Source organism: Psammomys obesus, unplaced genomic scaffold (assembly GCF_907164565.1).
Source record: "Psammomys obesus unplaced genomic scaffold, mPsaObe1.curated_primary_1811, whole genome shotgun sequence".
Taxonomy (NCBI): Eukaryota; Metazoa; Chordata; class Mammalia; order Rodentia; family Muridae; genus Psammomys; species Psammomys obesus.
The window spans coordinates 3,803,198-3,824,943 of NW_026596158.1; the positions used below are offsets into that span (position 1 = coordinate 3,803,198).

Genomic DNA, 21,746 nt, shown 5'->3' on the forward strand with positions numbered 1-21,746 from the left:
AAAGGATAAGTTGCAGACGGAGATTCTTCGCAGACCCACCGCAGCGAAGGATTACAACTCAACACAAAGACAGTTCGTTTCCACATGGGCATAAGACTGAATAAGCAGTTCACTAAAGAAGATATTAGAACGGCAACAAGCAACAAAGAAGATATTAGAACGGCAACAAATATGCCTGACATCATCAGTCACTGCAGAAGCGCAGATCAAGACCGAAGGGAGTCTCCTTACTTCACACTGGCTGGCATGCCTGTAACTGAAGAGGCAGATAGCAGTGAGTGCTGTGGACAATGTGGAGACATCTGCCCCATCCATTGCTGCTGGGTGTGGCCACATGAGTCTGGGTTGGCGATTTCATTGAAAGTCAGCCTACACAGCCTGGCAAATCTACTCCTAAGAATCCATCTGCCCAAGGAAATGAAAACACAAGTTCACACAAGGGTGTGCATAGAAGCGTACACAACAGCACGACACAACAGACAAGAAGGCAGGAGCCACCTGCAGACATCAACCTGTGCGGGAGTGAGCCAAAATGTACAGAATGTTAACCAATGTTAACGCGATGTTAACTGATGTAATTCGAAAGGAACAGGGTGCCTGTCCTGCTGAGTCTGAAGCTGAGGTGACAAAACAACTAGAGTCAGTCGGGAAGAGAGAGCCTCTTCCTGTGAGCAAGCCTGCAGTAAATGGCTGATATGGAAGGGCCCAGCCCACTGTGGGTGGGGCCAGCCGTGGGCAGGTGGTCCTGAGCTCTATAAGAAAGCAGGCTGAGCAAGTCAGGGGGAACTAGCCAGGAGGTAGCAGCCCGCTCCCCATGGCTCCCATGTCAGCTCCTGTCTCAGCTGCTGTCATCTCCAGGTTCCTGCCTTGAGTTCCTGCCCTCACTGCCTCCGGCGAGTCCTGAGCGGAAACAGAGCCTTTCTTCCCCTGGCTGCTTTCTGGCCATGGTGCTCATCCCAGCAGCAGAGAGCATAACTAAGACAGTACTGAGAGCGCCGAGGAGATGAATCCTCAAAAGCGTTTCTGCTAAAGGCCTGGGGACCTAGCTCGGTGGTGAGGCAGTCGCTTAGCACACAGGATGCTGGGTCAAATGTCCAGAACTACAATCTAACTCACTAACTAACTAACCAAATGATGCCGGAGAGATGGCTGAGCGGTGAAGAGCTCCCAACGGTCTTCCTAAGGACCCAGTTTTAGCTCCCAACACCCACATTAGGCGGCTCACAACTGCTTGTAACTCAAGTCTACAAACTCTGATGCCCTCTTCTGTGCTCCGTGTGCACGCGCACGCACACACACAGAGTAATAACAAATCTTAAAAAAAAAAGAACATGCGAAAGAGAAAGAAGCCAAGGGGGAAAGGCCAAATGTCACATGATCACACTGATAGGAAGTGGGTTTTCTGAAGATGGAACCTACAAAGAACAGCTGTGGACTTGTGGTTGCTGGGGCCCGGGGTGGTGGAAATGAGGCGGGAGGTAGGTAGTGACTCAGAATGGGCACAAGGGATTTGGGGAGAGCGATAGAAATATCCTAAAATTGGATGGTGGTAATGGCTGCACAGCTCTCTAAATTTACTAAAAATCACCGAGGTATGCATGTAAAATAGGTAACTTTTATGGTATGTAAATTATACAGTTTGCTCTCGATAGCTGTGAGTTCTGCAATCTCTGATTCAACCAACCGTTGACTGAAAATATTTGGGGGAAATTGCATTTGTGCTGAACACGTACGACTTTTTCTTGTCATTATTCCCTAAACAATTCTGTATAAATGGCTATTTACATAGCATTTACATTGTGTTATGTATTGTAAACAAGCCAGACCTAATAAAAAAATATACATGGGATGTGCATAAGTTATACATGCAATTGTTGTATCATTTTATATACTACGGAACTTGAGTATCCAGGGATAGGTGTTCTGGAGCCCACCCCAACTATTTGTACCTGAATAAAAGCATGCTCAGTAGTAGAGCCCTGCCTAGAATCCTCTAGTGAGAAGCTAGGGGGTGTGGCTCAGTGGCAGAGCCCCTGCCTAGAATCCCCCAGTGAGGGGCTGGGGTGTGGTTCAGTGGTAGAGCCCCTGCCTAGAATCCCCCAGTGAAGGGCTGGGATGTGGCTCAGTGGTAGAGCACCTGCCTGAAATATACAGAGCCCTGGGTTCTATCCCCATCTCTCGACCACTGAGATTGTATATGTGAACAAAAACATGTGGTCTTTGTCTTTTCTGGAACTGGATTATTTTTTAACATAACAGAATATTTTTGCTTCCATTTATTTTCATGCAAGTGATATAATTTTGTTCTTCTTATTGGCAGAATACTACACATATATTTATGAAATTCACATATGTATAATATATATACATTTATAAAACATTTCTTTATCTGTTGATGGATACAAAGGCTGATTCCATAACTGGCTCTTTGAAAAGTACTGCACTAAGACATACTAAAAAGGTCCTTGCTTTAGTAGAGTTTATAGTGACCAAGGCGAGAGAGAATGCCTGGTACCATCTTGCCTCTCTCCAAGCAGGCATTTCAGCAGCGTCCCTGGGGTAAAGACAGGCACGGCCTCTTCCATCTACTTGCAAGTTGGGATAGGAGGCAAGGCAAAGGCCTTCTTGCAATGTCAGAGAATAAGTGTGTGCATGAGAATGTCACATGACAAGTCATAGCAAGCATGCAGCTGCCTGTATCTTCAAAAACCCCTAGTCCTGCGATGGAGTCCCTGACCACGTGACTTCACCATAATTACATTTCCCAAAGGGCCAACTCTTCACAAGACAGACACAGAACTAAATCGTTACAAGCTGGGTGTGGTGGTGCACACCTCTTATCCCAGGGAGGCAGAGGCAGGCAGGTCGCTGTGAGTTCAAGGATAGCCTGGTCTACAAAGAGAGTCCAAGTCAGGGCTACTCAGAGAAACCCTGTCTCAAAAACTAAACAAAAAAATTACATTACCAACAAGTTTAGGGAACACATTCAGAGAGCAGCATTGGCCATATGATCACCCTGCCCCAGCCCCTCACTGGGGGGGTTCTAGGCAGGTTCTCTACCACTAAGCCATGGGATAGAGAGGAAACCCCCAAATGGGGGCAACAGAATGGGGGTTGTCAAAGTACTCGACATACACGCATAATGCAATTTATCACCTTGTGCAATAGATGCATACTAATAAAAATATCTCTGAAATAGGCTGGCCTGGGCTACCCAGTGAGTTCAAGGCCAACCTGGTTTACATGATGGGTTTGAGGTTAGCCTGGGCTGCATAGCAGCGCCCTCTCTGAAGCGAGTGAGTGAGACTAGAGCAGCTTTCCCAGCAGCAAAGGCCACTCCCACCACTGTGCTTTTTCTGCTCTTTCAGACTGTCGGCCCATTGCTTGGGGAAGGAGACGAAGCCCGCACCAACGCTGCACGCCCTGGGCCATGCATCCTGCACACACTCCAAGCTCAGGCTTGATTTGAGCCAGTCCCAACCCATTAATGACTGCTGCTACTTCCGGCTAGGTTCTTCGGAGGAACTAATTCAAGCAGTGACCACTCGACCTGAAATTTTATGAATGTAATTTCATTATTTAGTCTGTCTGGGCTGTGAGCAGGGGCTGCAGTCACCGCTTCTGCTGTTTTCCTTCTGCAGTGAGAACTCTCCATCCACTGCCATGGCTGAGAATCTACAGGTAACTCGCTCTGAGTTCCAGCCCCTGCCCGGGCTATAAAAGTGTGCCCTCTGTCTGTCTGTGGAAGGATAGAATTTCAGGGTACACACAAAGTATCCAGCCCCAAGTTCATATGTGAGCTGTTTCCTCCAGGAGTCATGGACTGAGGTGAACGTATATCCTGTGGTGTGTGTTGTTTTGGGGTATAGACATGATCAGATCGAGACTGGATCAAAATGAGGAGTTGCAAGGATCATATAGTCTGCAAGGCCCAGGGACGAAGCAGACCCCACATAACAGGTCTCCAGGGCTGGCCTCCAATGCCATGTGTCTTGCAGGGCCTGGGATACAGGGAGCACTCAGTCATCGCTCCATCATCATCGCTCACACCACAACCTCCCTGACGGCCGTTAGGACTCTCCGCTTCCACTCACAGCCCTGGTGATGCTACTGACAGGGAGCATCAGAAGGTCCTCGCCAGGTATAACAGCCACAGGAAAGAGAAGTGATCGTAGCTGTCTCTGCAGCACAGGTCACTGTGGAAAACGTGCAAGCAGAAATCCTTTTTCTGTCTAATCCTCCAGGCACCCATAGCTATATCCTTCAGTGGTCTTAGAGGGCCGTTCTAGGTGTGTGTGTGGTGGTGGGGGTCACGGCTGGTAATTGGGTTCAGGGCCTTGCACATGCTAGGTCGGAAACGTACTGCCAACCCATATCCACAGTCTCTTTCACTGATGTACTCTAGCAGGTATTCTATGGTGAGCCACACCCCTAGACCCTCACTGGTAGATTATTTGCTGGGACTGTACCACGGAGTCATACCACCAAGATCCTTACTGGCTAATTCTAGGCAATCACTACAATATTGAGCCATTCTTTCAGGCCTTTATTAGTGGTTCCTAGGCAAGTACTCTACCACTGAGCCACACTAGCAGACTCTAGGCAGGGGCTCTACCACTGAGCCACACCCCAGCCCCTCACTGGGGGTTTCTAGGCAGGGGCTCTACCACTGAGCCACACCCCAGCCCCTCACTGGGGGATTCTAGGCAGGGGCTGACCAATATCCCTAACCTTGAGAGCCCACTCTTTCCGTATGCCCTACCCAATCTCTCTTGTCCTCTCAGAGCACAGGGAAGAGCAGCTGTCAGGCCATAGTCCCCAGCAATCAACAAGAGATGCCAAGTACCTCTGCTGAACACTTCCTGAGTCAGAGCAATGGCTGAGAACTTTGGAATCCAGATAAATACGTTACAGTTTCAGCTTCTTTGGAAAAATACAGCGATGTCCAGGTATAGTGGTACACACCGGCAATCCCAGCACTTGAGGAACTGAGGCAGGAGGATGGCAATTTGGAGGCCTTTCTAGGTTACACAGAGAGTTGCAGGATAGCCTGAGTTACACGGTGAAACTTTATCTCAAAGAAGAAAAGGAAGAGGAGGAGGAGAAAGAAGAGGCAGGGCTAAGGTGGGGAGTATGAGGAAGCCAGAAAACGCAGTAAGACATATAGATCACTTATCCAGGTAGAGAACCGCTGGGCAGGACCTAGACTCTCTGGCCTTGGGGACAATCAAGCAGAGCTGCTCAGTGTATATCCTGGACAAGGCCGGACCACTCTATCAGTGGGCTTCAGGCTCTGAATATGGTTGAAAAATTCTTCAACCAATCCTGAGAGCAGAAGGAAGGGCAGCCCCAACTTCCCCCTGAGACCTAGACCGTGAGAATGGGCAGAGCCCCAGGGGTCTTGGACCCTCTCTATCAGAAGCCAGTGGTTGCTTGGAGCTTCTTGGACTGCTGCTGTTGGGGGAGGGGAGGCCACAGAATGGGTGCAAACAAGCTCCACTATTTGCCCATATAAATAAAAATTTTAAATGAGAGAATCTTCCACAGAGCTCAACGGTGGTTTGAGTTAAAAGAGCAGAGCCCCAAATCCCGGCAAGTAAGCTTTCTTAATGAAAACATCAGCAGGTATGTAATGGTGAGCTTTTGGCTTAAATGAGATCTTCAAGAGGCCTGAGGCATTCTGCAAATATTATCAGGAGGCGACAGATCTGCACTGACCCTAAGGCACAGGAACGAGGTTCGCAGGAATGGCAGGGGCCGTTGTAACTCACACACAGGCAGCTGGCATCACAGGGCACTCCCAGGTCCTCCCCATGCTGCCTGGGCCTCAGTCCCGAGCCTCTACCTAACACTTCTGCTGTCAAAACTATCACGGTGACTTTTCCTGAGTTTTCAGTGACCAAGACTGGCTCGGTGGCCGTGGAAAGGGCTGGCATGATGGTTGCAATGACCTTGTCTTTGGAGCCCCGGCTGGCTCAAAACCAAAATTCCCTACTGCTTGCATGAAAAGCTGGCATTTAAGGATATGAGGGAAGCTGGCTCTGTCACAAGCCAACTGGGCCATCTCTGCTACAAAGGGATGCCTTGTTCTGTTTGATGTGTGTCTGAAGGCCTCACCTTCTTGGACCTGAGAATTGAGGACAGATGAGTTGAGGGACAGAAAGACATAAGACAACCCCCTTGTCTCTCTTGGGGCCTCATGTTACTTTGAGATTGGCATCTCGGCTGACAGGAGATGTTCATGAAGGTGCCTGGCCAGTAAGTGATCGAGGACACGGGCAGGTGTGGGGCCCAGGCGGTGAGATAGGACATTCACTCCAACTTCTGCCTTCATGACGCTCCTTGCCAGGCCTTGCTGCAAAGATGGCATCCTACCAGATGTCATTTGGGGCCATCTTACACACAATCCAGGCCTCTGTCCCCTCCCCTAATTCTCCAGTTCATTCTGGCCCTGGCAGAGTGGGAAAGAGGCCACCCCACTCCCAAGAACCCCCTCTGGACATGTGACTTGTGTCACATGAGAACAGTCTGATTCTTCCCTGCATAGGAGGGGATAATGAACTGCCCTGAGAAGCAGAATCCAAAACCAGGCCACCTGGGGACAGGGCGGGCATCGGAACCGCTGGCCCCGATGGGTCTGTGCCCAGGCCCACACACAATGGGGACCCAGAGTCCTGTAATTTCAGAAGGTGTCTTTGCCATGGGTCTCAGTAACCAAACAACAGTTGAGGAGCCTTGGGGCCTGCAATCAGAGATTTGGGGTGTTGCCAAAATCTGTAGGGTACAGGCAAGGAAAGCCTTTTGGAATAAAAGAAAGAAAAAAAAACAAAAAACCAAACAGGAGACTAACAGAAAAAAATAAAAGACAGAGACCCTGACATTAAGGTAACAGGGAAGGGGAGAACGGGCCACGTCCAGATCTGAGTCAGAATCGGGCGCTGTCTGCTTCCGTGTGTTAGACAGCTGCTGTCTAAGCTGAAGTTAACAGGCCCCCGGGGTGAAGGCGGGTAGGGTGAAAGCACCCAGTATAGTGTATGGCACTCCCAAAACAGCACCCTGTCTCACATTCTGAGGCTTAATTGCATTGTCTTGTTTTGTAAATCATCATCCTGCACCTGTGTGCGGCTGAGTGCTTCTTTTCCAAAGGCAGTTCCGTCCATTAATTCATTAGGCCCACACGACGATCCTGCCTTCTATTTTTAGCATTCTACGGTAGCTCCCCGCAAACATAAGTCACACTTCCATCAGCCATGTCTGTCCCACTTTTCTCTTCTGTTTTCTCCTCTAATTTCCCCACCCCTAGGAACCTTTAGCATAACAATGCTGGGACCATTTTCTATTAATATCAATTTTCAGATTACAGTAATATGATGTCTGTTTCCTAATTTAATTAGGGGATTCCTGGAATTAGCTCCCACACGCTCATTATTTTTCATTTAGCGAATTTCAATGCACTAACAGAAAGGGAGGCTCTGCCTGAAGACCCCTGGGTGTCTTCTGCGGGATGACTCGAAAGTTCCCTCCATCTGCAGGAGGGTGGGGGACCCAGAAAATGGGGCTCACGTGGAGAAAGCAGATATTAGGAAGCCACGGGCCAGGGCTGTTGCAGGAGTAGTCTGGGTTCAAGGGAGCAGGTGTTAGAGAGAACAGTTCAAGATATAAACGCAGAGTGAGTTCCCAAAGTTAGGGCCTCCCAGAGAGTGTGAGAATGGGGGTCCTCCAGGACTCCACAAATACACAGGAGAAGTCACAATAGGCTGCAATGGCTAATTACTTTTTTAAGTGAGTATTTTTGTATGTTTATATGAGTGCCCTATTTGCATGTATGCTTGCATGGCAGAAGAGAGCACCAGACAGATAGTTGTGAGCCACCGTGTGGGCGCTAGAACTTGAACTCAGGACCTCTGGAAGAGCAAAGAGTGCTCTTCACCAGTGAGCCATCTCTCCAGCCTTGGCTAACTGTTTTTAAATATTTACTTACGTGTGTGTGTGTAATGTGTCCATGTACGTGTCTATGGATCCAGGTGCACATGGAGGCCAGAAGAGGGCTCCAGATCCCTGGAAGCTGGAATTACAGGTGGCTGTGTGCTGCCCGGCCTGGGCGCTGGGAACGGAACTGAGGTCCTCCTCAAGAGCAGCCAGTACTCTTAACCACTGAGCCACCTCTATAGCCCAGATTAGTTTAAAAAAAAAATATTTTCCCTCAGTATTGAGGTTCCTATCTAGAGCTTCCTGCCTTCATGCATGCTAGACAAGTGCTCTACCCCTAAGCTGTCCCCCGATATTCTCGTTACCTTTGAGTTTTGAGCCAATGTCTTATTAAATTGTCCAAGACAAGCCTTGAACTCACTGTGTAGCCCAGGCCTTGCAATTTGCCTGCTTCTGCCTTTCTACTCGTTAGGATTCTAGGTCTGTGCTACCAGGTCCAGCTATGATGGTTAATATATGTGAAGTGTGTGTGCCTGGTTGATTTCATGTGTACCATGTGTGCCCAGGAACCCCCAGAGGCCAGAGAAAATTGTGAGTTGCCATGTAGGTGCTGGGAACTGAGCCCAGATCCTCTGCAAGAGCACTAAGCGTTGTTAACCATCTCTGTAGCCCTTGATGGTTGATTCTGATTGATAGGTTTGTTTGGACTATGAAGCATACTATGAAGCATAGCTGTCTGGGAGACTGTTTCTAGAACTGACAAAGGAGGGAATCTTCACCCTGCACATGGTAGCACGACCTCACTGCCAGGAGACTAGCACCAGCTAGTCCGGGCTCTTCCTCTCCACTTCCCAGCCTCCACGTGGTAAGCCACTCTGCCACACCCTTCTCACCACAATAGGTTAAAAAAATCTCTGAAAGCTTGTTCACACAAATCTTTCACCCCGTTTTACTTGGGCATTTTTGTCACAGTAACAAAAGCTGACTAACACAGGCTCCAACCCCAGCACCACTGAAAACCCCCCAAACCCACCAGGGCTTGAAGGAAGACTCCTCCTTCTAGCCTTTGCTGACTGATTGCCACACTGTGTCCACTCCTCCTTCGTTTTGGCCTCTGCCCAGCTGTAGGGGCGGCCCTTCACAATGAAATCTAAATTAGCATTTAGCACAATGTGAATGGAACACTGTGTTATGCAAAGGGCCATCTGGGATTTCTAGTCTCACACAAGCGCATGCCTCTAACCGTGTACAATGAGTCTTCCTTCCTTCTGCTGGACAGTGAGGACTGAGCTGGCCCAGGAAAAGCAGACACATGGATTCCTCCAGTCGAAGGGGCAGGAAGGGCAAGGCCCCAGGAGCCTAGACGGAGCAGATGGCCTGATACCTCCACCCACAGTCCTGTCCGGGAGAAGCTGGCTGTGTTATGAGACGCAAAGGGGGATGTCCCAGGAGAACTGAAAACCAAGTGTGTGGATTTCCCCAGAGCGAAACCCTGTCTCCGAGGTCCTGGAAAGGTGAGGTGAGGGAGGGAGAGACGTCCCCGCTGAGCTGTGGGCGGTGTTCAGCATGTCTGAAGATGGCACAGGTCTATTGTTTAGAAACATGGGATCTGAGAGTCCCAGCCCGGCTGATTTCCCAATGATATATTGCCAGCTACTTAACAGGATGGATCACTGCAATTACATGTCACTTCTGATACTCACAGTCACAACAAGGATGTGTCAGCCTCAGAAGGTTTTGGAGGAAATATATACGACGCTCCGCAATGCCTTTAGAAAACAGCTCCAGGAAACAGACTCCGGAGGATTCCAGTAAAATCCACCTGTTTGGGGAAGGCAGCCAGCTCCATGCAAATGGGAGGGGCTGGCTTCCCCAGTCCTGGGAGGAGTCGGCATTTCAATCCTCCAGCTCTAGAGGGCAGGGTTCAGTGTTAGGGGTACAGGGGGCTGTCACTGCACTTTGATGGACCGGCTGAGGGTTTCTGGGCGGTTACCACTGTGGATCACTCAAGGCTCCTCGGATTTGAAGCTACAGGGGACACAACTAGACAAGGGTAGTCTCCGTAGAAACCAGATGAACCTGGCACGGCAGGGGGGCTCGTGTACAAACTAGGCCACGCCCCCTGGTAACATGGGGCCCAGAGCCACACACATTCTCAGCAGCACAGCTTTGTCCCAGGAGCCTCAGGGTCAGTCAGACCCATGGCCACTAGGACTTGGGCTCTGTGTATTTTGGGCTGGGAAATCTTGGGCGAGATGGTCAGTAGCATGCGCTCTGGAGAAAAACTCCAGAGTGGCCCCAAGCACACCTGGCTGCCCGTACCTGAGGTCAGTCCCCCTTGGCTGCTGGAGGAGTCAGGTGAACACCTCAAAGCAGGCTGACTCCGGGAAGCCACCCCTTTTGATTCCTCCGGCCTCAGGCCCTAGGACAGCCACCTTTGTCCTCTGAGCACCGCCCAGGTGAGCTCATTTCTTTCCCAGCATCCTTTGGGACAGGGTCATGTCTCTCCCATAATGCCCTGGGGGGCTCCCGAGGGAAAGGCTCAGGCCCTGCTCTTGGTCTCTAGGCTGTGTGCTCCTGGAAGCAGAGCCTGCCTGGTCTCCTTCCACTTGCCTTCACTTTCCCTTGCACTCCTCACCCTCCTCACGACGGCTGGATCTCATGGGGTCCCCGAGCAGACAGGCACACATAGGTCTCTCCCCGGCTGGCAGGCCCAGAAACCTACCTGTGGGGTGTCCTAGGACCGGCAGAAGCCCGATTCCAACCTTGGCCTCTAGCCTAACAAGGAGCAGGGGCAGCGTTCGACACAGCCGTGTCTACACCAGCTCCTCTTCAGACCAGCTGCTCTCCAAACAGCCCTGTTGACTCTCACTGGCCCAGGAACCCCAACCTCAAGTGGTGAAGAGGAGGAGACAGAGAAAAAGGGAAAGAGCCACGGTCTAAGGCTGGGAGCCCCTTGTTACAGGACACCGCCCTACACCCTGCCCAGAATCTCAGATTCCCTAAGCCTAAAGCAGAGCCCACGGTCCCCTGTCCTTTCCTGTCAGCTTTACCCTGGAAAATGGTACCTTCCATCTGCATCCGGAAAACCCAGACAAGGCTCTCTCCATCCTCCCACCCACCAGGTCACCAGCTCTGCTCACACACAACCTCCCCCACCCCCTCTTGGCGTCTGTTACAATTTGAATCTGAAAAGTCACCCGCAGGCTCACGTTTTGAACACACTCTCCCCAGTTGGTGGCACAATTTTGAAGCCTGTGGGGCTCTGGGGAGGTGGGCCTGGCCGTTGGGTACACCAGGGGCAGATCTTTGTAGGCAGTAAAGGCTTCTGTCTTATTCCTGGTCTACTATGAGGTAAACAGTCACTCCCTCGACTGCAGAGATGGTTCAGTTTAAGAACACCAACTGCGGGGCTGGAGAGGCTCAGTGGTTAAAAGCACTGTTTGTTCTTCCTAAGGACCCTGATTCAACTCCCAGCACCCACATGGCAGCTCACAGCTGTCTGTAACTCCAGTTCCGGGTGGTCTGACACCCTCACACCAACGCACATGAAATAAAGTTAAATAAATTATAAAAAGAGCACCAGTTCAGAGTTACAGAGTTCCGTTCTCAGCACCCACATGTGTAGCTGACAGGCATCTCCAGCCCTAGGGGGTCTGACGCCCTCCTCTGGCCCTGTGAGCACCTGCATGCACATGATACTCATACAGACAGCCAAGCGCGCGCGCGCACGCACACACACACACACACACACACACACACACACACACACACACTGACACACAAATACAAGTAAATATTTCAGGAATCAGCCTTTTTCAAGCGAGACATGATGGTGAACGTCTTTAATCCCAGCACTCGGGAGGCGGAGGCAGGCTGACCTGTGTGAGTTCGAAGGTCAGTCTGGTCTACAAAGTGAGTTCCAGGACAGAGCTACACAGCGAGGCCCTGTGTCTCAAATAACACAAAACACAAACAGAACAAAACAAACAAACGAAAATTCAGCTTTTGTTTTCTATTTCACCGGACACTGGTCAAAACCACCATCTCCAACTCTAACCCTGTATAAGGCTCAACAATGGCACAAGTATCTAACTCTGTGTCCCGAATCCATCCTTCTCCCATCACCTGCCCTAGCTCTGCTGCATCCACTGTTTCCAGCTGTCCTGCTTAGGTATGCCTTGTCCCCCTCATGCCTCCTACCCCACACAGCCACTAGAATGAGCTTTCTTTTAAATACAAGATTTATTTTTATTTGTGTGTGTGTGCGAGAGAGAGAGTGTGGGTATGAAGGCCGGGAGAGTGTTGGTTCCCCTGGAGCAGGCATTAACAGGTAGTTAGTTGTAAGCAGCCTGATCTGGATACTGGGACCTGAATTCGGGTCCTCTGCAAGAGCAGCCAGCACTTTTAACTGCTGAGCCCTCTCCTCTCCAGTCCCAGATTGAGTTTTCTGTTGTCCCACTCTTCAGCCTGGAATCCCCAGAGCTTCCCATCCCCTGAGGCAAAGGCTGGCTCCTCCCCACTGTGTCCCACGGGGGGCTGATTCTTCAGCCACAGGTGACACCCAGCTCCCAAGCCCCTCAGAGCTCCTCACGTGCTATAATCTCTCTGACCTCCCAATCTTTATCAACATTAGGCTATGCTGTGGGCCTGGACCTCGGTGATGCCGTGGCCTTGTGTGCTGGGGGGGGGGGGGGGGGAGGGGAGCAGATGCTTAAAGCACCAGGCAGCTCTGAAGCCTGGAAGCTTCATGGCCTTGGGCATAGTTCTTCCCCTCCCTGAGCCCATCAGCCAATGGTGTAACAGTAAGTCACAGGGACTTCTACAGCGTCAAAGGCGTGTAACAAGCCTGACTCGTGGTCGGAGCCTGGCAGCATTTCTGTGCCTCAGTGAGCATTCGGCACACTGAAACAGGACCATATTGGGGTGTGGCAGTGGGTGTCCCCAGCACTCGGGAGGCTGAGGCAGCAGGATCTAGTTCAAGGCCAGCCTGGGCTCCTAGCCTCTAAAATGTTCTTGTTCTCAGCAATGACTGCCCAAGAGTACCGCACAGACACAGAAGCCATCCGTGGCTGTCCCTTCGTCTAAACTAGAGGTTCTTGACGTAGGAACAGGGCTGTCACTATGCTCCCTCGACCACAGCCACTCCGTTCTGGGAGAGAACAGAGAGCCCTGAAAAGGCTGCCTTAGGAAAAGCTGCTCTGCAAGAGCCGAACAATGAAGAACTTGAGCAGGCGAGACAGCTCAGTGGCTGAAGGGGCCTGTTGCCAAGGCTAGGGACCTGAGTTCAGTTTCCCAGGCCCCAGAAGGAGAGAACTTATCCCAGCATTGTCCTCGGGCCTCTGCGTACACCCCACGTCATGCGCCCTGCCCCCAAATAAGTAAATATGTAAATATATAAATGTGATTGTAAATTTTTAAAAAGAATTATATAAAGGACGGACAACCAAACCTGTATAAAGTGTTCTCTCTCTCTCTCTGCTTCCCCCCTCTCTTCTCTCTCTTTCTCTGAGGCAAAGTCTTCCTTGCCCTGTATCTCAGGCTAGTCTTGAACTCACTCTATGGGCCGGGGTTCACCCAGAACTCTCAATGCTCTTGCCTCCAGCTCCCTAGCGCTGGGACGACAGCCCTGCCTGCCAAGCCTGGCACTAGTTTCTATTACTCCAATCGACACCTCGGCTTCATGGGTCGCTGACAGCTCACCTGGCCCCATTATGACAAACTCCATCCCATTTAAGTAACGAAGAAGAAATGACCAAATGAGGATGGGGCCTCAGGGTGACCCCTGATCAAGGGAGCAGGTGGAAGCATGACCAATGCTGTGGCAGCTCACGGTTCTGGGAGAGGTGCAGGACATGAGCTGCTTGACAGGGGTGACAGAACCACAGGCGGATTCTTATTTAAAAAGCAAAGAGAGGCCAAACCAAATCGACGCGTGCCTTCCCAAGACTTTTCCCAACTGTAAGCAGAATACAAAGAATAAAGGACAGACAGTTGCAATCAATTAAAACCGGAGGCACACTTTCTATAGGACCCCACGCCCCAGCATCCTGAAATAAATAAAAAGACAGAGACACTGACATGTGGAGAGAGATTTAATGGATTCATCAGGCAACTGAAATGTGTCACTGTACCTAAAGAGTGGGCAAGACACTGGAGACTCGTGTGTTTATATTTATGAGACAATTAAGCTTCAACACTGACTATACATTCAAGCTTTTTTTTTTTTTTTAATGCAGGGACTTGCAACATTGTCTGTGCACACCCCAAATTTGTGATTTTCCAGTCTCAGCTTCTCAAGGATTGCATGCTTAGCTCTTGGATGGCTTTTAAGGAAATATAAGATGGTTGGAGGTAATGCTAAAAATAAGGATTCTTATCATTTGAACTGAGAAACATTGAAATATTTATGTGTGAACTGGTTCAATATCTGGTGTGGACTTCAAAACTCAGACATAGGGAGAAATCTGACTGGAGGGAGGGATCGGGCCAGCCTGGTAAGGTTGGGGTGCTGGGGGGGAGGCACCTGGGGAGTCATTCTTCCATCATTCTAATCTTAATTCTACATAAAACCAAGTTCAGAGAAAGGCAGCTACTGAAGATTCCTGCCCAGGTAAATGCAGACTCTGCCTTCTGAAGTCCTCACAGCCACTGTGCTGAGCCTGTTATCCTCAGCTCTGGTCTTTTATTAGGAGAAAAGATGGGTCTTGTATCAAAGGTCAAGCAGTGAGCTTCTGGGCTGGTTGTGTGACTCAGTGGGAAAGCACTTGCTTAGCATGCTTGAGGCCCTGGGTTCAAACCCAAGCACTGAAAAAAAAAAAAAAAAAAAAAAAGTTTTGTTTTTGTTTTGTTTTCCCCCTAGCTGGGTAATTGCAGCAAGCACAGCAGACACTAGGCAGGAGGATTGTGAGTCTGAGGCCAGCCTGAATTACGTGGTAAAATGCAGTCACACAAACGAAGAGAAACAACAATAAAACAACGTAGAAATGAGCACGCTGGGGGTGGAAGCTCTGGCCTTACGACTGGTAATTTTGCAGACTGAAAAACAATCATAATTAGGTAAGTAGAATTCTCCGGTAAACAAGAAAATCTAATCTTAGAATTCAGGTTAGCTACCAGGTACCTATCTATTATGGTCTGAATCTAGGCATTCACTGGCTCATCTTTGTATGCTGCGCTCCCAGCTTATGGCCCAATCTGAAGGCCAAGGGGGCTTCAGAAGGTGTGGCCTGGCTAGAGGTCATAATGCCACCGAGGATGGGACTTCAGAAATAATATTCATCTCTGGTTCTGGTCCATGCTCTCAGCTTTCTGTCTGCCAGCATGAGAGAGGGGTCTTTGCCTCAAGCTGTGGGCCACAATATCTCTCCCTACCCCACCCATGATGGACAGTTGTTTCTGTCAGGAGCTTAGTCCTATTTCAAAAGGGCTAACTTAAAATACAACATTCTTTAAAAAAGAAAAAAAATGGCCCACTGTGGTGGTTTGAATAAAAATGTCCCTCAGAGGCCCATAGGAAGTGGCACGATTGGGAAGGGTGGCTTTGTTGGAGGAAGGGTGTCACTAGGGGGTGGCCTTTGAGGTCTAGAGGCTCAAGCCAGTTCGCTTCCTGGTTCCTGTGGATCCAGATGTAGAATTCTTGGCTACGTCTCCAGCACCATGTCTGCCTCTGTGCTGCCATGTTTCCCAGCATGACAATAATGGACTGAAACTCTGCAACTGTAAGCCAGCCCCAATTAAATGTTTTCCTTTATAAGAGTTGCCTGAGTCACGGTGTCTCTTCATAGTAATACAAACCCTGAGACACCACTTTGCAAAAGTTGGTAGTTGTGTACGACTCTGCTCTAGCCAGGATGAGGGGGGGCTGGCTGGTCCAGAAGAGGTTTGGATATGTCATAGTTAATTACATCTTATCGCTTGGCAGGAGAGAACCTTAACTGAAGAATGGCCTCCGTCAGATTAGCCTGTGCCCGCTGTCTGCAAGGCATTTTCTTAAATGCTAATTGATGTAGGAAGGCCCAGCCCACCGTGGGCAGTACCGTCCCTAGGTTGGTGCCTTTGGGCTATACAAGAAAGCTAGCTAAAGCGAGCCAGAGAGGGAGAGTGCCAGCACACAGCTTTCCTCCTCGAAGTCCTGCTTAACTTCCCTCAGAAACGGACGGTGACCTGGCAGTCATAAGATGGAATAAACACCTTCCTACCCTTCCTTGCTTCTTTTTGTTTCCCATGGTGTTCATCACAGCAACAGAAAGCAACCCGAAAAAGGTGCTTTCACCATGTAGTAACTGCACCGATGAGATCCAATCAATGTCAGACCGGAAGAGCCACAAGTGCAGAATTCCATTTCCTCTCTCAAGCTGGCTCCCGGGTGCTGAGCTGCCAGCCACCTCTCTCCTACTTTCCCGATGCCACGGGATCCACAGACCTTCACACCCTTAGTCCCAGCAAAGTTTATACTGTGGTGTAGAATTTTCCCCGTGTTCTAGTCTCTCTGGTGTCCCTGACCGGACAGCCTTCTGGCCTACAGCTTCTTCGGACAGAAACTCCCCGGGAGAAGGCTTGGGACCACCCACCATGCCACTGGGCACATACACTTTGTAAGCGCTGGTTTCCAACAGATAAATGTAATCAAGGTTTATATGCTCGGAGAAGCCAACAGGATGGGGTTGTTTCACTTGAAGGATCAGAAGAAAATTGTAACTAATGTTGTGGAAAATTACTTTGATATTGCTTTCTTGGTACCGAATCACAATTAGGCTGCTCCAAGAAGTACAGGGAAGGAATAAATGAATAGTAACAAATCAACACAAACAGCTTGTGTCAGGAGCACTTCGCTCAGGGAAAGTAACGTAAGCATTACTTAAAGTTTTATGACTGTGTTTGGTGTCATTTGCATAGACCGTCAGGGTTGCCCATCACGTACGTAGCACCATGGTGAAGACCCAGACCCACCCACGCTCCTCACCTGGCCCTGCCCCCCCCCAGCGGATGCTCAATCCGGTGCCATGTGACCCTCCACACCCTGCTGGTCTGAGGCTCTCCATTATGCCACGCCACGCCACCCAGAACTTCCACCCGCTGCTAATCCACACATCTGTGCGCTTGGCCAGCTGTTTCAGAGCAATGTGCTGGCTGGAATGAGGGCCAGGAATCCAGCGCCTCTGCTCTGCCAGCTGGCTGCTGGCACGGCAGGGCGTGTCCTAGGACCGACAAAGCAGAACCTCACCGGGCACTGTATGACGTGTCCTGGGAAGGGACCACAGAGGGGCCCACCTGTCCCAGAACACCATGGATACATAAACTTCTCGCTGGGCGCCCACAGTGCAGACATCAGATGCCTGTGTGCGCACCACAACCACACAAAAGGGCGTGCACCTGAGGGGCCATTCATCCAAGCAGCCTGCAAGCTCCCTGCCCTCTGCTTCCTTTTTGCACAGACTACCCAGTCACCGGGACCAGCTTGCAGTGCTGTGATGGCGCTGTCCTGTGGGACCCAGCTGTGATGACTCAGTGTCGCTCGCTATTCTAGGGCTCTTGAGAGGCTACAAAGTCCCAGGAGGATCCAGCTCAGTCACGCACACTTGCTTCCTTGGAAGCTGGGGAACAGCCAGACCTGTGTTCTGACAGCCTCCAGCTGCAGGGGTTGACCCAGGAATGCGTCAGCACAGTGGCTTGCCCGCTGTTTCCCGGGCCCGCAATTGAACTTGCTTTTCACTCTCTGTCTGTGATGAAAGGCATGTTCATCAGGGCTACCGGCAGCAACTGCTGCCAGGCAGGTAGGCTCTGGCCTCTGTGTGCATCTCTTCCTTCTCTCTTGAGGCCTGTGGCCTTCAGTCTGGGCTCTGGATCATGGTTCAGGGCTCCAGTCCGCAGAAGCAAAACTATGAAGTGGTACAAAGAAAGGGGATCCGAGCTGGGGGAGGGGGGAGCTGAGGGTAGCCCTAGGGAAGAGCCCCTGGCTGGAGAGCAGGCACCCATCCTTCCTATGCAGGCAGGGTTGTCACAGGGAGCCATCGACCTAAACCTCTGGCCTCCACAGCTCCTTCATCCTGCCCCTTCAAGCAATGTGTTCATGCATCCCTGGGGAGAAAGCACATCTCAGAGGGACCTTCAAGATGCTCGTACTGTGGCCTGGAAGGCCAGGTTTCCTCTTCCTTCAGAGCGGATTAATCCCCAGCCGTGGCCTGACTACCCCTACGACTGCCGGCTCCACCATACCGAGCGTGAGGAGCCCTGGAGACTTCCTCTTTTCATATCCCATCCGCCCGAAGTGCCCCGCACATTCCTCTCTCACTCTCTGTGCTCCATTCCCAGCAGACACCGACCATTCCAGTGGGTTCCAAGGTACAGAGAGAATGGGGTGTGGGAGGAGCTGGTCTCAGCCTCGCAAAGCCAGCATGTGACTGAATTTCTGTCCCAGGCCAAAGGAACCACATTCAAGGAGTCCCCAGGCCTAGACAGGGAAACTGAGCTACACTACAGATATGTGAGTTCCTGAAGATGATAAGGGATGGGAAGATGGATGGCTCAGCAGAATAGGTGCTTGCCCCAAAGCCCAAGTTCCATTCCCAGCAACCACATGATAGAAGGAGAGAATCCACTCCTACCTATTATCCAGAGACCTCTACCTGCACACCCATCATCCAGTAAACAAACAACCCAGTTTGTTAATGCAACAAAATTAGTTTTTTGCACTATGTAGTCCTGGCTGGCCTGGAACTTGCTATGTAGACCACGCTGGCCTCAAACTCACAGAGATTCACCTAGCTCCTGCCTCTCAAGGGCTGGAATTAAAGGAATATGCCACCACACCCAGATATAACAATATTTTCAAAAGAAGACATGTTTATCTGGGCCTGGAGGTTCAGGCCCCTAAGGGCAGCCACTCAAGAGGACAAGCCAGGGTCACAGATTCAAGGCCAGACCTTGTCTCAAAATAAAAATAATATAAAACGAATCCAAGTAAAACCCTGGGTTCAATCCCCAGTGACATTTAAAAAATAAATAAAAATAGAAACATGTTTATTCTCTGGTGTTCTGAACAGTGTGGAAGATGCCCCAGGAGTTGGCAGAACTTTCCGGGAGTCTGAGGACAGCAAACTGGCTGAGCAGATGGGCAGTCTCTGTCGCCCACACCAGGGGCTACTCAACTGCTTCAGAAGCCAGAGCCACAGCCTCAGAATTGGTGGCCTGACCTCTGACAGGCCTCCCAACGCTGACACAGACACTGCTAGGAGGAAGTTGGGGCCCCTTCTCTGTTCACCCAGGCCCAGCATACCATAGCCACCAGGAAGGAGTGTGTGCGGACCGGCAATGGTAGGCAGCTACCTTGGGGCTCACCTGGAACCTGCTGGGGGCTGAGCTCCACAGGGTCCTGCAGGCTGATGAACAGGAGGAGGCCCGCGGCTCCAAACAGCAGGATGGACGAGAACATGCAGGCTAGCTGCATGGTTCCGAGTCGTGGGGTCATCCGGGGCACGATCCGGGGTCACCTCTTGGGTGTGAAAGGCACGTTCTTCCCTCATTATCCACACCAGACATCCATCAGGCTGGAGTCTACAAGACAGAAGGGAAGAGGCGAGTTTCAGCTGCAGGACATCCAGGTGGGCTAAGGCCACTATCGCTGCAGAGACACTAAGGCGACCCCTGGATTCCCCAACCCACCTGGATCCCTCTCTCCCTCCCTCTCTCCCTCCCTTTGGACGGGGATCCATTACGTAGCCCAGAGTGGTCCCAAATGCATGCTCCTCCCACCTCAGCCTCCTGAGGTTACACACATTCACCCCCACGCCTGTCCGCTTTCAGCTCTTGAAGCCCACAAAGGCAGAAAGGAGCCCTGTTGCTACCTGTGCCTCCGCCCACCAGGCAAGGGTCTCCCGTCTGCACCTGCCACGAAGCCACAGAGAGATGCAATCTCTGGTTGTTGGGGAGCATCTATGGGTGCTCAGAGCCTTGACAGTCACAGGTGGTACCCAGTGACCACCTCCCTGCCCCGCCCAGCTCTGAGAGCCTATCGGGGAAACACCAGTAAACAAACACCGTGCTCCCTCCTGAGGCTGCTCACATCCCTCCACCCCTGCTTGCCCTTCTGGCCTCCACAGGCTCCGAGCATACACAGGAGTTGTCCTCCACCTCATTTCTACCACAAGAACAGAAAACAATGCCCTCCACTCTGAGCACAAGTAAATGACTCTGAACTGGGCCAGATTATGGATCAAGATAGGCAACACCCCAGGGCTGGAGAGATGGCTCGGTGATAAAGAACAGCGGCTGCCTTTCCAGAGGACCTGGGTTCAGTTCCCAGACTCCCACAACCATCTGTTCCGGGGGCTATGGCAGAGGGTGCCATAGCCCCTGGTCTTCTGGCATCCACAGGCAACTGTACATACATGATGCACAGACATACATGAGAGCCAAACACTCAAACATAAAATATTACAGCTTTTGGTGGGGACGGGGTGGTAGTGTGGTGTTTTTAGACAGGGTTTCTCTCTGAAGCCTTGGCTTTCCTGGAACTCACTCTGTAGACCAGGCTGACCTCACAGACATCCAAAATGTCCCCCACAGATTCCTGTCCTGAACAGCTTGTCTCCAGCTGTCGGTGTTCTTTTGGGAGGTGGTGAGGCCTCAACCAGGCCTGTGTGGGCCAGGTGAGAGGAAGAGGAAGTCCCCAAGACACCTGCTGCAGGCCTACACAGGTGGATCCCTGATCCAATATCCTGCCCACACCCACACCATTGCAGGAACTCATACCCCACCACCCGATAGCTAAGGATAGCGTATGTTTGAAATTCTGGGGGAACTCTTCAGAGGGTGGGTGTAAACACAAGAGGGTCTGGGGGGGCTGCTGCTCCCCGTGATGCTCCCCTGGCTGCCGTTGCTGTTTGCCGGTTGGAGATATCCAGATGAAGAAGATCAAACCTGCCCCAGGGAACCCCACACCTCTGGAGTGAGTGATATTGACACCTGCTTTCCCCTCTAACCTTCTTTCTCTCCTACCTAGTGTTGGGGGTTTGGAAGGGATAGGGGTGATGCAGGGAGGCCGGAAAAAGAACCTGATAAAGCAGCCAGAAGTCTGGCTACAGAGAGCGCACAGGGAGGTTTTATTTTGGCTTTTTCCCCCCAGAGCATCCATACAGCGTTATAGGGAAGGTGTGGTGGAGGTCCACTTGTGTACGGCCTTACATCCTGGCTAGACAGGAAACTGTGCACACAGCTCAGGCAGGACTAAGCCAAAGGAAACCCCTCATTTCTACCTACGGATTCTACAAGGATCTTGTCCACCCCCAGCACGGGGTATAGCCAAAGGGAGCTGACGCCACCCAAGGCCACAGGACCCAGCACACCGACTCCTCTACCCTCCCCCCCACCTCCGTGATCTCTCTGTTCCACTCTCTGCAGACCCTTAAGCAGGAAAGGAAGCTGGTAAAGTCCTTCCTTGCCCTTTCTGTGCCCAGAAAAAAAAAAAAATCCCAAGGACTAGTTTGATTCTCAGAAAAGCTTAGGAGCTGAGGAGTCTAAATTCCAGGCTTGGGTTTCTCCCCTCTGCAGTCTCTGTAATTATTTTTTCACTCAGTTAACTTTAATTAACCTGCCGCAGGCCTCTCTGCGCCTGGTTCTGGGCTCCCTGGACTGTGCGGAGCAGGTGGTTCCCATGAATCCCCCCCCCCCCAACCCCCAGCTTTTATGTTTGAGAAGCTGCAGTGACAGGGCTCAGTTTATCAGTAGAGCCAGCTCGGGGGTTTTTGAGCAAGCCACAACCTCTCTTCACACACACACACACACACACACACACACACACACACACACACACACAC

The 21,746-nt window shown here is 51.0% G+C and overlaps 1 protein-coding gene across 3 annotated transcripts in view; it reads right to left on the reverse strand.

Moving 5' to 3' along the window:
- Chst8 (carbohydrate sulfotransferase 8) overlaps nt 1–21,746 on the reverse strand; it is a 127,046-nt gene that overhangs the window by 48,163 nt on the left and 57,137 nt on the right. For all 3 annotated transcript variants that reach the window (XM_055594979.1, XM_055594981.1, XM_055594980.1), the window contains exon 2: nt 19,270–19,485. In XM_055594979.1, the coding sequence (XP_055450954.1) occupies nt 19,270–19,399 (130 nt within the window). In that variant the 5' untranslated portion in view covers nt 19,400–19,485. The remainder of the gene's footprint in view (nt 1–19,269; nt 19,486–21,746) is intronic.